General features: G+C 51.6%; 6 protein-coding genes across 6 annotated transcripts; 4 read left to right on the top strand and 2 right to left on the bottom strand.

The window, feature by feature from the left end:
* Positions 1–189: 189 nt before the first annotated feature.
* Positions 190–1932, bottom strand: BDZ99DRAFT_569388 (uncharacterized protein; the record flags this gene model as incomplete). Its single annotated transcript, XM_033727873.1, has 4 exons — positions 190–1127; positions 1174–1291; positions 1341–1716; positions 1768–1932. 4 exons carry the CDS (start codon positions 1930–1932, stop codon positions 686–688), a joined length of 1101 nt encoding a protein of 366 aa, XP_033578269.1. The 3' UTR covers positions 190–685.
* Positions 1933–2012: 80 nt separating this feature from the next.
* Positions 2013–5572, top strand: BDZ99DRAFT_559193 (putative polyketide synthase PksJ). Its single transcript, XM_033727250.1, has 2 exons — positions 2013–2862; positions 3112–5572. Exons 1-2 carry the CDS (start codon positions 2440–2442, stop codon positions 5425–5427), a joined length of 2739 nt encoding a protein of 912 aa, XP_033578268.1. The 5' UTR covers positions 2013–2439; the 3' UTR covers positions 5428–5572.
* Positions 5573–7209: 1637 nt separating this feature from the next.
* Positions 7210–9332, bottom strand: BDZ99DRAFT_273577 (MFS general substrate transporter). Its single transcript, XM_033713914.1, has 2 exons — positions 9211–9332; positions 7210–9161 (listed from the first exon to the last, which is right to left on the bottom strand). The coding sequence occupies exon 2, from the start codon at positions 9133–9135 to the stop codon at positions 7468–7470; it is 1668 nt and encodes a 555-aa protein (XP_033578267.1). The 5' UTR covers positions 9136–9161; positions 9211–9332; the 3' UTR covers positions 7210–7467.
* Positions 9333–10138: 806 nt separating this feature from the next.
* BDZ99DRAFT_273548 (putative oxidoreductase) lies at positions 10139–11767 on the top strand. The gene has a single exon (XM_033713913.1). It carries the CDS (start codon positions 10395–10397, stop codon positions 11565–11567), a length of 1173 nt encoding a protein of 390 aa, XP_033578266.1. The 5' UTR covers positions 10139–10394; the 3' UTR covers positions 11568–11767.
* A 366-nt stretch (positions 11768–12133) lies between these two features.
* On the top strand, positions 12134–13020 carry BDZ99DRAFT_487157 (NAD(P)-binding protein; the record flags this gene model as incomplete). The annotated part of the gene is made up of 4 exons (XM_033722815.1): positions 12134–12497; positions 12532–12707; positions 12738–12833; positions 12919–13020. 4 exons carry the CDS (start codon positions 12134–12136, stop codon positions 13018–13020), a joined length of 738 nt encoding a protein of 245 aa, XP_033578265.1.
* Positions 13021–13295: 275 nt separating this feature from the next.
* On the top strand, positions 13296–14420 carry BDZ99DRAFT_474884 (uncharacterized protein; the record flags this gene model as incomplete). The annotated part of the gene is made up of 2 exons (XM_033721939.1): positions 13296–13336; positions 13478–14420. The coding sequence occupies 2 exons, from the start codon at positions 13296–13298 to the stop codon at positions 14418–14420; spliced, it is 984 nt and encodes a 327-aa protein (XP_033578264.1).
* Positions 14421–16221: the final 1801 nt, after the last annotated feature.

Below are 16221 nucleotides of genomic sequence, written 5' to 3'. Positions count from 1 at the left end.
ATCCCTTTCTCTGTTCCTCGATGACACTTGCGGAGTCTTCCTGTATGCTGCGGCAAAGCGTGCCACCGTGCCATTCAGGCGGATCTCGCCGCACGCACGACCCAATCGTGCCACCCTGGCTGGCTTGGGCCACAGGGCTTCTTTGCACGTCAGCACATGGAGCCTCTCCATCTCTTCTTGCTCTGCGATATCCAACGCCATGCCCTCATGGCCCTCTACACGACGCGACTCGTCACAGAGACGATCACTGTGCTCCTCGGCCCAACCAGATCGCCAATGTCGATGCCGCCCGCCGGGTCTCGTGCGACGCCGGACATCAGCGACCCAACAGCAAGCATCTTCCAGCGGTTACGGAAGACCGGTCGTGGCACGGGCAGTGGACTCAGCACTATAGAGGTCGAGGGCACTCTTTACATGGGGCGAGGAAAGCCCGCCGTTGTCGGATTTCGCTAGCTACGGACTCTGACTGATGCTGCACGTCAAAGTCCGTGGGCGCAGAAGCGCCGTCAGCCGCAGGCATCGGACACGCAGACCTCGGACACGCAGACCTCGGACACGCAGACCTCGCTGTCGCATCCTTCTAGTATTGCATGCATACACTCGTACCCGTTCGGTACATTGCAGCCCGTCTTCTGAATCCCAATGCGAAATCGCTAATCATTCCCCGCGACCAGCCCTCCTTCCGTCAGTTTACCTCGAAGTTGTAGCTTGGCAGCTTCAACCCCCCCAGCTCGGTCCGCTCGCGTTGCAGTGAAAAGTCATATTGAACCTGGATCGATTGGCTCATCGACCGTGAAGGCTGCTTGTTCCGTGCTAGCTCTAGCGCATGCTCGCTGTCGAGGGCTACATGGCTGCTACTGCCATTGAGCGATCGCTGCGACTCCGCGCTCGACTTGGGTACCGAGGGTTTGGTCGCTGCGATGTGACTTACGCGAGCCCGCGTGAAGACTCCGCAGGCCTTCAGCAGCGGCCGGACCGAGGGTAGACACGCGGCAATGAGCACAAACTCGTTCTCGATGCTATTCCAAAGGCCGATGTGGAGTGCTCTCGTGTACAGCTCATTCAGCGTCGGCTTCCCGAGGAGGGTCGCATTGGAAGAGACTTTGACGACTGCAAAAGCGAAAGCCCTGGACACCATCAGTCGGCGCCTTGTAGTGTCATGAAACCACTCACGCTATGCCCAGACCCATGAACCCTATCGTGCTGAGCTTCTTCCACCGCGGCAGCTGCAAATTCCAGATGATGAAGCCTGGATAGATCGCAAATCCGAGATCCAGAGCTGCCGAGGAAGCTGCGCAACCCGTTTAGTATGGTGCTTTGAAACGAGCAGCCGTACTTACAGCTCCCCACAAGGGCATAAATGATTTGCACATTTCGCGGCCAACATTTCGTGTCTGGATACTTGTACGGGTTCCACTGTCCGGCGATCGGGTTGCACTGGACGAAGCAGATGAAGAAGCCAGCAATGCAAACGGCAAAGAGCCCAAGAGCCAACGACATGATCGTCGCACGAGCCCAAGGCTTCGGTCGGAAGATCCGGATGAGGAGGAATGCCACGCCAACTTTTGGCAGCGTGACACTGAGAAAAGCCCACGCGTCGGTGAACAGGCCCCAGAAGGTCGCGTCAGGGACAGTCTGGGGCAGATTGGACGGATCGACTCGACGAGTTGCGCTGAGTGCTAATTGGAAAGTGACCATCCGGACAACGTCGAAAACCTACGTTCTATCAGCATTCCGTACCTCCTGGCAAGCAGGTAGAACACCAACCCATGAAACGGAAATGATGTAGTCCTCCCAGCCAATAGAGGCCTCGGTGAAAAAGATACGCGAAATCGTTCGCATGCCAAACACAATTGTCGCGATCGTGAATAACGGCCAGGACGCCGCCATAGCTTGGTCAATAAAATGATTGAGATCTTTAAACTCATCCATCTTTGCGGTTGAGCTCAAAGGCGGAGGCTAATTGAGTATGGAGTGTTGAAGAAGGGCTGCGAAAACAAAAGCGACTTTGGGATCGTGACCCACCACCATAGGTATATATGCTACAGGTCGAGCTCCGAAGCCGTAGGGATTAGTAGGAAGTGTAGATTCGGGAAGGATCTCAGAGTTGCCCGGCAGAAACCCTTCACACTCAGCTAATGACGATTCTGGTAGGACCTCCGCTACATCAGTTGGGCAACCGGACTTCGATTTTGATAAGCCCTATTCGACCTTGACATCTCCGGAGTCCGTGAATTGTTAAGCACCCCCATATTATGTCCCGCTACGGCAGTCTATGACGGGATGTTTGTAAGTATTTTCAATCATGTTTTAGAGATTAGCATTGCTTAGCTCCGTTGGCAATATTTAAACGAAGCCTTAATATCACTTCTACTGCACAATCCTCTCAACGAAAACTTCAACAAGCTGTCGATAGCTGTAAGGTAGCCCCATCCTGTCATGTCAGTCATTGCTATTGAACCGCGGCTTGAAGCTTTGCTGGACAAGTGTGCGAGCGGACAGGCTGGCATTATCCTCTATACTGCGGAAAACGTCCCGCCAGAATACCTGAGTTACCGTGAACTTCGCAATGAGGCATCACTCAGAGCCAGCTGTCTTCGACGTTACCATGGCGTGGTCCCTGGTCGAATTGTCCTGGTTCACTTCCGCAGCCACCGGGAGAACATAATCTGGTTTTGGGCCAGCATCCTGGCGGGCTGCGTTCCAGCCATGTCGACGCCATTGGTCAACAACCATGAAGGTCGCGCATCTCACTTGGCGCATTTACATCGCTTGCTTCTGGATCCAATCGTTATCACGTCCCAGGAACTATTGAGCACCGATTTTGCGGAGAACACCCTCCTTCTTTGCGCGTCGGCTGAAGTCATCGAGGCGCTCGAGTTCAAGGAAGTCGCCGTGGCCCCTGCTCATATCTCACCCGAAGCCAACGTTAATAGTCTTCCGGAGGCTTCCCTCAAATCGATTGTTTCAAAGCCAGCCCCAAGTTCGGACGGTGGCGACGATAGTTCAAATTCCTCCCAATACGAGCCGACTTCCGATAACGACACTGATTCTAGCTATGGAACAAGCGCCAGTTCCGCTGGCAGCGTTCAGCATAACGAAGCTGATAAGAATACGCACGAGGAAGGCGGATCCCGAGCGGATGAATACACTTCATTGGAAGATGTCGCTGCGTTGATGCTCACGTCCGGAAGTACAGGCGCTGCCAAAGCAGTCTGCTTGAGCCATGAGCAGATCTTGACAGCATGTAAAGGAAAGCTACTCCATATGCCCTTGCCGCAGGGCGCCGTTGTATTGAACTGGATTGGACTTGATCATGTTGGCAGCCTGACGGAGCTCCACCTCACTGCCATGGTTGCGGGATGTGATCAAGTCCATGTGCCCACAACTGAGGTGATTGCCGACCCGTTCGTCTTCCTACGCCTCCTCTCGAAGCACCGCGTTGCAAGGACATTTGCGCCCAACTTCATGTTAGCCAAGCTGCAGCAGCTGATAGATGCTGGACCAGCAGCCGACCTGCGCGGAATCGACCTCCAAGAGCTGCTCTACCTGATTTCTGGCGGTGAACCGAACAGTGTCGGTGTCTGCGTTCAGATTTCGGCGCATCTCCGCATGCTCGGTGCCCCCACGACGACCACCCTCACGCCTGGCTTCGGCATGACCGAAACGTGCGCCGGCGCGATATACAGCCGGAAGTGTCCTGAGGTTGATGTACAAACTGGGACCGAGTTCACGGCTCTGGGAACGTGTGTGCCTGGCATCGAGATGCGTGTTAAGAACGACGGCCTTGAAGTTCGTGGCCCCATCGTCTTCCAGCGCTATTTCAATAACGCCGAGGCGACCCAAGAGGCATTCACTAACGATGGCTGGTTTCGCACGGGCGACACGGCCACGATTGACGCGTCTGAGACTCTGCGGCTTGTGGGGCGGTCGAAGGACCTTGTCATCGTCAACGGCGTCAAGTATCTCCCCCACGAGCTGGAGACCGCCATCGATCAGGCCGAGATTGCGGGCGTGGCTCTCTCCGGAGTCGTGTGCTTCGCCCACCGTCCGGCGGGCGCTAGCACGGAACACATCCAGATCATTTATCAACGCGATTACGATGCATATGACAGCAAAGCGCGTATGGATGCGCTGCAGGCCGTCGTTCGCGCTGTGCTCTTCTTTGCGGGCGCGCGACCACGGGTGTTGCCGCTGGCTCCTGGTCGTCTGGAGCGGTCCACTCTGGGAAAGCTGTCTCGAGCAAAGGTTCGGACGTCGTTCCAAAACGGGGAATATCAAGATGAAGCCGAAATCGACGCCCAAATGCTGCAAGCATATCGAGAAGATCATGTGGCCGAACCGGGCAATGCCATGGAGCAGAAGTTGATGTGCGTCTTCCGCGATCTCCAGGTCGCTTCGTTTGAAATAGACATCGACACCCCCATCCTCGATATAGGCGTCACCTCGATAGACCTCATTCGGTTTAAACGAGCGGCGGAGAAAGCTTTCGCAATCAAAGACATTCCAATTATTACCATCATGACCAACACCACTATTCGCACCCTCGCAGCGGCTATAAAGTGCATACAGGGGCCACAAACCGACACTTCTTACCATCCGCTTGTAACGCTTCAGCCGAACGGCGACAAGACGCCGCTCTTCCTCCTGCATCCCGGAATCGGCGAAATGCTTGTCTTCCTCGGATTGGTCCAGTACTTCCCCGACCGCCCCATCTACGCCTTCCGCGCCCGTGGCCTCAACGAGGGCGAGCAGCCATTCACCAGCCAAGAGGAGGTCATCTCAACGTACCACCGCGCGCTGAAGGCTACGCAGCCCCAAGGGCCCTACGCCATTGCGGGCTACTCCTACGGTAGTATGCTGGCCTTTGAAATCGCCAAACTGCTCGAGACAGGCGGCGATCGTGTCCAATTCCTCGGCTCCTTCAATCTGCCGCCGCACATCAAGACGCGCATGCGGCGACTCGACTGGACCGCGGGGATGGTGCATATCGCACATTTCTGCAGCATCATCACCGAGGCTCGTTCTGAAGAGCTCCTGCACGAGCTGCGCCCATTGCCGCACGACGAGCAGGTCGCCCGCCTCCTTGCCGAAAGCGACCAGCAGCGATGTGCCGACTTGGCGCTCACGCAGGCCGGCATCCACAATTGGACGGAAGTATCGTGGTCGTTGCAGAAGATTGGGTGGGAGTACGAGCCTTCGGGGGACGTCTCGCACATGGACGTGTTCTACTGCCAGCCGCTTAAGGATGTGGCAAGCAATCGCGTGGAATACCGCAAACAGCACCTGAACCACTGGGTAGACTTCGTCCGTGATGACCTGAAGTTTTGGCAGGTGGATGGACAGCACTATACCATGATCGGGCCTGAAAATGTGTCTAGATTCCAGCAGACGTTAAAGAAGGCACTGGCGGTGCGGGGGTTATAGGATATCCAGCTTTTCTTATTTGCTTTACGCTGTATAATTAGAATATACTAGTAATAAATTCAGCGAGCCCTGGTTACTGAGGCTAAGCGGTTCGGGTTTGGAAGAGGTGGATGGGGAAGGTTGCCTACATAGACTCCGGCGGATATTAAGCAAGAGTAGACCAAGGAGCAAGTGTAGACCAAGAGCCTCATTGCGACAATGCCTGCCTTGAGAGCTCTCTGCCCTGAGCTCCTTATTTGCCCATTGGTTTGGAAATCTAGCGTTGAGCGCAGTGGCCTTCCGCAGCTCCCATGCTTCCATGCTTCCACCCAACCACCTCGACTCTCTCACTCTCATATGCAGAGCTGGGGCTGCCAAGTTCTTTTAAGCTCCGCATGCCTCAGGAGGCCCTTCACTCGCAGTATGTTGTTTTGACCACCATATCGCCTGTGTCCCGAAATAGTTCCACCTTGCAACTTTGGAATACCATACGGGGTAAGAGAAGGCCAGCGTCATGTTTCCGATGGTGGCAGCCGTACTTGCGGATTCTCAACTTTCAAAAACATCGTGCCTCGCTCACTCTTTTTGCAAACCGCGCAGACAGTTCAAGCTCGATAAGGTGGCTTGCCTGGCCGGAGTATCTGCAATGTTCCTTGCTCTCGTAATGCGCCGACACGGGGATATACTCACCGTGTGTTACGAGATTTACAAGGAAGCCCCGGAGTTGTCTTCGATTATCTCACGGACGATGATATGGAGCATGGGTTCCGCAGCCTAGGGATAAGAGGGATGAGACTGCCCTTCATTTCAATACACCCCCAGTGAGTAGATTTTGCTCTCGACAGTCTCGCCTCACGTCGTAAATGAAACGTGGATCCAGCTCCTCTCCTCCACGGGTTCACAGTCTTAAATTCGTGTTGCGTGGATCCAGCCGTTCTCCTCCAGATCCGGACCATGCTCCTCTTTTCTGCGTCCTCATGGTCCTGAATGCTCTCAAAAAGCTACCCGTGAAGCTGCCTGCAGAGCCTCCGTAGGAGCCACCGTCCGCGGACCCGTTCGTGGAACTATCCGCAAGTTGCGGTAAAACGCTATAAGCTACAGCAAGCTTTTGTGCAAGCTGTTGTAGTAGCGCGCGAAGAAGTAGCCAATAGGAGTTGTCGCGTCATGGCACGAAAACTCCCATTGGCTAGAAAGCTGTTCCTGAGGTTGTGCTAATCGCGAAAGATTTCCTTGCGCCTCCCCATCACCTTTGTAGCTCTTCAAGCTACTTCTTGTCATCCTTACCCCGCCAGTCCGCCTATAAAGCGTGTGGTCTACGTAGCGAATACAATCCATAATTGCCATCTTTGCCCTCCTGCACGCCCGCCAGGTAGCTAGGCTATCCTGTCGACCGAGACCCGTGACAGTATGTAGCCAATTCATAGAAAACCATGATGTATTAGAGATTTCACTAGAATCTTTGGCAAGATTGCATTGGTGGATGTTTCTTGTAATGTGCATAGACTACTTTCTTGAGATTTCGTCGCGATACAATAATAAGGCTAGATGGTCCATTAGTCTCGAAGACAACACTAGCAAGATGCGTGAAGTCCAAGCCTGGATGATTAGCTTCTTGAGCGAACTTACTCAAGCACTATAGCATCTTGACTTTATTGATAATTGCCGATGTTTCTATATTATCTTAAACGCAGACCTTTAGTGAGATGTACTACTTCAATCTAAATCGGCGTCAGTTTAGGTTTATAGGATGCCTGGTGTGTTAACCTCTCATCCCAGGCAAGTCAAGCAGTGGAGTACGCTCCATAACCAAGCTGTGCGATGATTCGATGTTGATTCTTGAAGAAGTCGCCAATTTTAATTGGGTAGTAACGCTTTTGATAATATAGTGGAATTGCTTGTTCTTCGATTGGTTGCCAACCTGGCCCATATGTCATCTTGTGATTTGTTCTACGAGATACTCTCTATATAAAAATTAGTCTAAGATGCCCCCTTATTTTAGTCAATAAAATCTATCGGATAGACTTTTTTGACGAACTGGAGGTTTGTATACACTTTTAAATCTCAGCCTAGGTGTTGTTTCTCGGTACCCTCCCGACTAGTACCCGTCTCCAGCGTGTGAGTAGTTTCCGTAGCTTCCGACGTTGTCGCTGCAGCCGCAGGACCCTCCTCGTCGCCCTGGGCGAGGCGAGCCCGTTTCCGAACGTCGCGGAGTTCCAGGACGCGAAGGAGAATCGTCAGCAGCACTAGCGCGGCGCAAAAGACTGACGCTGCGATAAAGCCGCGGTGGAATCGGGGTGCGTCGGCGGTCCTCCAGACGACGTCGGAAATCCAAATGCTCTGGATGTAGCTGAACATGTTGGAGACGGCGATCATGAAGCCTCGCATCTCGTGGTCGTGGGGGATGAGTTCGGGGAACCAGGAAAAGTATAGGCCGGCGAGGCCGGAGCCCGTGTAGGCCAAGTAGTAGGCGGCGAACCTCAAGTCGTGCGACACATCCCATACAGCCAGCGTGATGACACTGAAGAAGGTGCCGAGTATCATCGCGCTCATGGCTTCGGCGCGTCGGCCTTTCAGGAGCGGAGAATCCGACACCATGCCGGCGATGAGCTGCACGACGACGCCGATAGCAGTCTGCGCGGTGGGCAGGACGTTGATATCGTACACCGAGTACTTTTCGGCCTTGAGCCACAGGGAGAAGATGGGTTGTATCTGAGGCACGCTCTGCTGAATGATCATGTAGCCGATGGGTAGCACCCAAAACTGCCATTGGGCCATGATGCGGAAGACTTTGGTGCGCGTCCACTTGGACGCGCCCAGAGGCTTGTATCCCTCGCGTCGCAGCCGCTCCCGCGCCCACTCTGCTTCTGCCTTGGTTATGTAGAATGCGCGTGTGGTTTCGGGGAAGTCGGCGAGGAAGACATAACCAAGAAGGCCGCTGGGTAGGCTGATGATGCCGCAAATAATGAACAGCCATTGCCAACCTTCGTGGCCGAGCTTGCCATTCAAGCCCTTGTAGGCTCCTGCTTGAAGATAGCCGCTGAACATGCCCGCCATGCTCCCGGAGGCATAGAACAAGGTCAGACGCTTCGCCCGCTCATGCTTCGTATACCACGACCCCATAACGTAGATGATACAGGGGAAATAGGCGGATTCGAAGAGGCCGATGAGGAAACGCAGGGCATAGAGCTGCGGCACCGTCGTGACTGTAGCAGAGGCAAAGGTGCATACCGCCCAGAGGACCTCGCACGTCGGCACGAGGATGGAAGGCCGGACTCGCGTCGCCAACATGACGGCGGGGAGCTGACCCACGACATAGCCGGCGGTGAAGACGTTTTGCATGTACGTCAGTTCGCTGCCCTGCATGTTCAGACTTTCCTTCATGCCCGAGACGTAGGCATTGAAGATATTGGTCTGGGCCAACCCCTTGCAGAAGTATCCCAAGCAACAGTAGATGAGCGTGAAGAAGTCGAGCTTGAACAGAAACTTCTTTTCTTCCGTGGACTTGTCCGGATCGTCCCACACGTATCTCTGCACGGTGCGCCCGAAGCGACAGATGGCCCCCCATGCGCCTGGCTTCTGGTAGGCTTCCAATTTCTTTGGCTCGTTGTCGAATTCGCTGGAGGTAAGGACTCCACCACTCCCAACCGCTGTCGTCTCCACCGTCGGATGTGCCTTGTCGCCCGTGGGCGTGGCCAACCCGAACTCGCCCAGTGCTGTGATAGCTGCCATGGATCGCTGCTTGTTAAACTGCAGAGCTGGATGGTCTTAGCTGGGTACGCGTTTTATGAGTAACTCTGCTGGTACCAATTCCGCCATATTACCCCTTTTGTCGCCATCATTCTTGAGCGTTGGATTAGCCGAGTCTTTCGTCCAGCTCGTTATCTATGGCGCCATTACAGAGATTCTGATGCAAAAACCGGCCCGGACGACACCCGGGTTCCTGGATTGCGGGGGATAATGGCGACCGTTGCGATTGTATGGGACGCATGTTGATTGAGTCAGATGTCTCCAATGAGGTTTGGGATACTCACTGTCGAATCCTTACATTTTATGGCGTGATTGCACCACTGCGGGTTAACCAGCCATACCCACTCCAGACCACATGTTGGACCCTTTTTGTGCAGAACGAAAGCAGAGCCAAGAGTGAGAATAGCGTCCAGATCCTGCAACTCTTATCAGAGAACACAGAGAGACCACTCGCGAACGAGGTATCTCGAAGTTTAGCCCCAAATCAGATGGCGTGATAGGCGGGCTGCTGGTCAACTGACCAGATCGAAACCCCACGAAACAGCGACTTAGGGGTCTCAGAATCCTAAAAACCACTGAGACCCGGGTGTAGACAGCCGAATGCCTGCTGGAGACCTCGTCGGGGCCCTTGGGTGTTGATTTATGGATTCTGGGCGCTGGATTGGATGGCGCTATTGCAGGGCTGTTGGTTAAGCGGCAAGGTGGCAAGGCAGCAAACACGCTATACATGTATCTGAGGATGGCAACATTAGGAGATAGATGGCGGAACGTGGGCTAGTGAAAGCATACATCCTACTTCGGGTCGTATCTGCCGTCTTCAACTTGGGCCGTGAGTGGATGGCGTGGTTAACGGCCATTGGCGGGAAATACCACATTTTCTTCCACAAAGAGCAGGATCTCGACGATTGATGAATAGCGGAGAGCGTGCTTATAAAGCCGTACCAACTATGTCAATTAGAGTCGACCGAGAGCGTGAATTGGGTCGCTGGGGTGAATGACGTGCTTGTAGGGCTGCTGGATAAACGGCAAACCCAGATAAGACCGTATGGAACAGACTTCCTTTGAAAGAGTCGGGAGGAATGGGGACCCTAAGCGTAAATAGCGGAATTGACGCTGGAAGCATAGATTTATAAGAAGCCAACATACCCGTGGTGGTGGAGGGCTAAATCGATCTCTCTCCCATCCAGCCAAGCCCGGCCCGACTAAAAGCAACCGACAGTCACAGCTCCCAGAACGGAAACATGTCGACCACCGTAACTGAAAACGTGATCACATTACCTCAACAGGTGTCTGTGTCCACCAGCGATGCTCAGCCGTACGACTATGCCAACCTCAAGCCATATGTGCACCCGGCCGAGACCAAGGAGCAGCTGCCGTGGTCCGAGCTGGTGACCCTCGACTTGTCCGACTTCAACCAGCCGGGCGGCAAGGAGCGGCTGGCCAAGCAGCTGGAGCACGCGGTGCACCACGTCGGCTTCTTCTACGTCAAGAACTTCGGCCTGTCGCAGGAGGAGGTGGACCGTCAGTTCACGCTGGCGCGCAACGCCTTCGACCTCCCCACCGAGGAGAAGGAAAAGTACATCGCCGACTTCGCCAACGGCGCCTACAACGGCTACCGGCGCCCCGGGCAGTACGCGGTCGGCACGGTCCCGGACAACATCGAGGTGTACAACTTTGCTAAGTTCACCGACGACTTCAAGCACCAGGAGGAGCACCTGCCGGACGTGCTCAAGGCGCATCTGCCCGAGATCGCGGCCTTCCACCGGGCGCTGCACGCCAACGTGGTGCTGCCACTGCTGCGCCTGTTCGCCATCGTGCTGCAGCTGCCGGACGACGAGTACCTGGCCAAGCAGCACACATACGAGAAGCACAGCGAGGACCACATGCGCTACATGCTCTACCGCAAGCGCACCGCCGAGGAGCACGCCGCCAGCAACCAACAGCTGACCCCCGGCCACACTGACCTGGGCACACTGACCCTGCTCTTCCGCCAGCCCGTCATCGGCCTGCAGATCCTCGGTGAGGACGGCAAGTGGACCTACGTCTCGTCCCAGCCCGGCACCATCACCGTCAACCTAGCTGACACCATCTCCCACCTGACGGGCGGCTACCTCAAGAGCTCCGTCCACCGTGTCGTCGCCCCACCGGCCGACCAGATCCAGTACGACCGCCAGGGCATCGTCTACTTCGCCCGTCCCCATAGCGACCTCATCCTCAACCCCATCCTCGACTCGCCCGTCCTGCAAGCCGCCGGCGTCAAGCCCCGCTTCACCCGGCCCGTCTCCATGGCCGAATGGGTCAAAGCTAAGCAGGCGCTGCAGCTGAACCCAGACCTCCGCAAAAAGAAGTATGAGGAGTCGGGCGACGGCACCGTCGAGGTCCTTGAAGGCTTCCGCGATCGCAATTATGACTGATCTGTCTCGACTTGGGGATCTCTAGAATTATAAATGAAATATTTCATTTTTGAACGATTAATTCTTTTAGAGGGCATTTGCGTTCGTCATCCAAGCACTGTAGAAAGCATGCCAGTAAGCCAGCCAACTAGCCAGCGTCTTGACAAGAGCTACTGTGACAAACATCGGCTGTAAAACGACAATTGACATAGATTGCTCAGCGCCATCAATGCTTCTCAATAGGAGGACAAGACTACCTGAATCCCCAAAAGCCAAGGTTAGTGCACGTGAGACTGTAGTCTAGTCTAGTGTAGTCAGACGTTAAACCCTATCGTGTGCTTTGGTTGGGAAACCAAAATATGTCACGGGTCTCGGTCGGCAGGACAGCCCAGCTACGTGGCGGGCGGGCAGGAGAGCAAAGATGGTAATCACAGATTGTAGGCTACGGAACGAGCTGGATGAAACTTTATACTGTGGCCGAGTATTAAAACGCAGGCTTTATGGCCTAGTGCTTGTGTTAGTTAATATCACCAAGGCTCTGTCACTGGTCCTTTTCCCCCGAAAAAGCATTTATATCTATTGCAGCCATGACTGGCAAAACTGTTCTTGTTACGGGAGGGTCTGGCTTCATCGGCGCCCATGTCATCGTTCACGAGCTCGAGAAAGGCCACCGTGTCCGAACTACTATGCGGTCTCTGAGCTCCTCTTATTCTGTGCGGGAAAAAATCAGCAACGGTGGGATATTAGAGGAGCAGGTCAATGCCGTTGACTTCTTTGAAGTTGATCTCCTTGGTGATAAAGGTTGGGACGACGCATGCAAATGCTGCGACTTTGTGATCCACGTTGCATCCCCCTACCCACTGAATGTGCCCAAGAACGAAAATGAACTTATTAAACCAGCTCGAGAGGGGACACTGAGGGCGCTCCGAGCTGCGAAAAAAAGCCGGAACCGTCAAGCGTGTTGTCATTACATCTTCGTTTGCAGCCATCAGTTACGGCCACGAAAAGAGGACAAAGGACAACCCGTTCACTGAGAAGGACCGGACGGTGCTGAAAGACGCCAAAAGTCCAGTTGGAGCGTACGAAAAAAGTAAAACGCTGGCGGAGCAAGCTGCGTGGGAATGGCTAAAGAACGACGGGGAGAGCCTGGAACTAGCGATGGTCAATCCGGTTGGCGTGTGGGGCCCTTAGCTTGGAAATGAAGAGAATATCGGCTTGGAACTGCCTACGAGAATGCTGAATGGAAATCTTCCCTGGCTTCCCAACCTTTCATTCAGCACTGTCGACGTCAGGGATGTTGCCGACCTTGCACATCCTGGCCATAGAAGCCCCAGAAGCCGCGGGCTAAGGATACCTGGCCATCTCCGATAAGTTCTTCGTCTCGGCAAAGGACATATCGAGGTATCTAAGGCAAGGGCTGCCGGCAACGGAAACTAAGAAAGTTCTAATCCCTGTGCTGCCAAAGTTGCTTTAATAAATCTATAGCGCTAATTATACCAGAGTTAGGCATTATCAGACTATATAAACTTCCAGCTTTAGCCTAACCTATAGGATGCGAGGAAAGAGGCCTCTTTCTCGGCGCATTAGGTTTAGCCCAAAGCCATGCTAACCGAGTAAGGCAACCATGGGGGCCTCTTTCCCGGGGCCTCTTTCCCCGGCATTCCCGTGCAGAATAATGTTGAATATTGGTATGCATGTGTGCGCCCTATCGCGCCGAGTCCAAATATTGTCTCGGATTAGCCATGCGACATGTGGTTGTTGCGATGCGGGCGCGGCAAAGTTTTGGGCAGGTAAAATTTTCAGCAGCCTGCCTGGCCCCCGCGCGCGCACGCGCGCTGCAGCCCCTCGCGATAAAAAATACTTAATGCTTTGCTGCCCCCTACCACCACTAAATACTGCGCGCCTCTAAAGCGCTCGTGATGCTGCTGCAGCGCTGGCTACGGCGCTGGTTACGATGCTGCTTGTAATGCTGCTCGCGATGCTGGCCACGGTGCTGGCTACGGTGCTGGCTACGGTGCCGGCTACGGTGCTGCTCGCGATGCTGGCTACGGTGCTGGCTACGGTGCTGGCTACGGTGCTGGCTACGGTGCTGGCTACGGTGCTGGCTACGGTGCTGGCTACGGTGCCGGCTACAGTGCTGCTCGCGATGTTGGCCACAGTGCTGCTTGCGATGCTGGCTACGGTGCTGCTCGCGATGCTGCTACGGCGCTGGCCACGGTGCTGCTTATAATGCTGCTGCGGCGCTGGCTACAGTGCTGCTCGCGATGCTGGCTACGGTGCTGCTCGCGATGCTGCTACGGCGCTGGCCACGGTGCTGCTTGCAATGCTGCTGCGGCGCTGGCTATAGTGCTGCTCGTAATGCTGCTCGCGATGCTGGCTACGGTGCTGGCTACAGTGCTGCTTGCAATGCTGCTGCGGCGCTGGCCACGGTGCTGCTCGCAATGCTGCTGCGGCGCTGGCTATAGTGCTGCTCGTAATACTGCTCGCGATGCTGGCCACAGTGCTAGCTACGTGCTGGCTACGGTGCTGGCTACGGTGCTGCTCGCAATGCTGCTGCGGCGCTGGCTACAGTGCTGCTCGCGATGCTGCTACGGCGCTGGCTACAGTGCTGCTCGCGATGCTGCTACGGCGCTGGCCACAGTACTGCTCGCAATACTGCTGCAGCACTGGCCACGGTGCTGCTTGCAATGCTACTGCGGCGCTGGCTACAGTGCTGCTCGCGGTGCTGCTCGCAAAGCTCCTTACGGCGCTGCCTGGATGCTGGCCAAGGCGCTGCTTATAATGCTACTTGCGATGCTAGTTATAGTGCCGGCTATAGTGCTGCTCGCAATACTAGCTATAGTACTGCTTATAATACTAGCTATAGCTAGCTAAACAGCGTTAAAAAATATTAGAAAATAGTAGGAAAATATATATATTTTATAGTATATTAACCTTTACTATAGTTTTTTAGCTTTTAGTAAAAGTTTATATACTATAGAATATATATACTAGCTATAGTACTAGCTATAGTAATAAAAAAAAAAAAAAAAAAAAAAAAAGTAACTTTACTAGAAATTAAACCTAGGATTTTACTATAGTATAAAAAAGGCTAGTACTATATATATAACCTCTTTTTGCTATTTATATAATACCTTTTTACTATTTATATAACTTTTCCCCTCTATAACCTTTTTACCGCGTTTTAATTAGCTTAAAGTAATACGCCGGAGCTCTAGGTATTTACCTATATATTATATAAGGCTATACGCAAGGCCGTATATAAGCCCGTATATAAGGCTATATAAAATAGAAAAATAAGCCGTAAAATAGAAAGGCTATATAGCCTTTTTATTTTATATAGCCTTATATATAGGCTTATATACAGCTTTATATATAGCCTTATATAATATATAGGTAAATGCCCGGAGCTCTAGCGTATTACTCTAAGCTAATTAGAATGCGGTAAAGGGATTATAAAGGGGGGGGTTATACGAATAGTAAAAAGGCATTGTATAAATAGTAAAAAAAGGTTATATATATAGTACTAGCTATAAAAAAAATCCTTTTTTATTACCTATATTTTTAATTTAGGAATAAAAAAAAATATAGGTACTAAAAAATAAGCTAAATATATAGTATAGAAAAAAGCAGTATACTTTATAATATTATACCTAAAAATAGTACTATTTAAAGTAGGAAAATACTATACTTTTTAGAATAAAAGTAGTACTATAGCTATATAGCTAGTAGTACTATAGTAAGTAAAAGTAGTACTAAAGCTAGTAGTATAGTAGTACTAAGGCTAGTACTAAGTAGTATAGTAAATATTTAAATAGATACCTAGCCTAGTAAAACCCTAAATATATTTCCTAAAAAAAAATATATATTTACCTAATATACTCTATAAGTAAGCGGGCTACTTAAGTAAGTAGGCTATTCTATTACTAAAACGCGCTCTATTAACTTTTAACTATTATACCTTAATAATATAATACGCAACTAGTCTAAAGCAAAGGCCTAATATACCTAGCTATTTTAGTAATTAATAAAAACTAAATTTAAAGTAAATAATAAGCTATAACAACTTTTAAAGTCCCTAGAAGCACGCTTTAATAACAATACGCTAGAATAACCTCCTAATATAATTGCGAGCCTAATTTAAAGAAGCTTATAAAGCTAAAGGAATTAGTTATTATTTAATATATAATTAACCTAAATTTAAAAGGATTTATACTATAGTTAAGCGCTATATAAAATATAGCTAATAAGCTGCTAGATAAGCGCGGTGCTGGCTAGGTTAGCAAGAATTAGCTATATAGCTTTATTAAGCGGACTAATAAGCTTTAAACACGGTTTAATTAAAAATATAACTGCTAGAAAGCTCTATATAAAAATCTAAGGATTATTACGCTATAGTTTAAGCTTATATATAATATAAAGGTAAAGTATAGTATTATAGATAATAACTTCTATAACTTTAATAAAACCGGCTTCTAGATAGGTGTTATTTTAATAGAAGTAGTTATTATAAGCTCTAAAAAATAAAATTAACTAAAAGCTATATAACTAGGCAATTATAAGTAGGCTACTATAATTAAGGCTATTAACGCTTATAGGTAGGTAATCCCGCCGTTTATTATTTTTATAGGTAAGTAACGTATTCTATAAGCGAGCTGTCTACCTAAGTAAGCCG

The sequence above is a fragment of the Mytilinidion resinicola genome, assembly GCF_010093595.1.
Source record: "Mytilinidion resinicola strain CBS 304.34 unplaced genomic scaffold BDZ99scaffold_7, whole genome shotgun sequence".
NCBI classification, from domain to species: domain Eukaryota; kingdom Fungi; phylum Ascomycota; class Dothideomycetes; order Mytilinidiales; family Mytilinidiaceae; genus Mytilinidion; species Mytilinidion resinicola.
The sequence above is the reverse complement of the archived record's forward strand: the minus strand, read 5'-3'. Positions and strand labels throughout refer to the sequence as shown.

Bases quoted from the DNA above. Each gene is read 5' to 3' on its own strand.
- BDZ99DRAFT_559193 (XM_033727250.1), top strand. From the start codon at position 2,440: ATGTCAGTCATTGCTATTGAACCGCGGCTTGAAGCTTTGCTGGACAAG. The intron at 2,863-3,111 runs GTCATCGAGGCG...GAAGCTGATAAG, and splicing joins TTCTTTGCGCGTCGGCTGAA to AATACGCACGAGGAAGGCGG.
- BDZ99DRAFT_273577 (XM_033713914.1), bottom strand. From the start codon at position 9,135: ATGGCAGCTATCACAGCACTGGGCGAGTTCGGGTTGGCCACGCCCACG.
- BDZ99DRAFT_273548 (XM_033713913.1), top strand. From the start codon at position 10,395: ATGTCGACCACCGTAACTGAAAACGTGATCACATTACCTCAACAGGTG.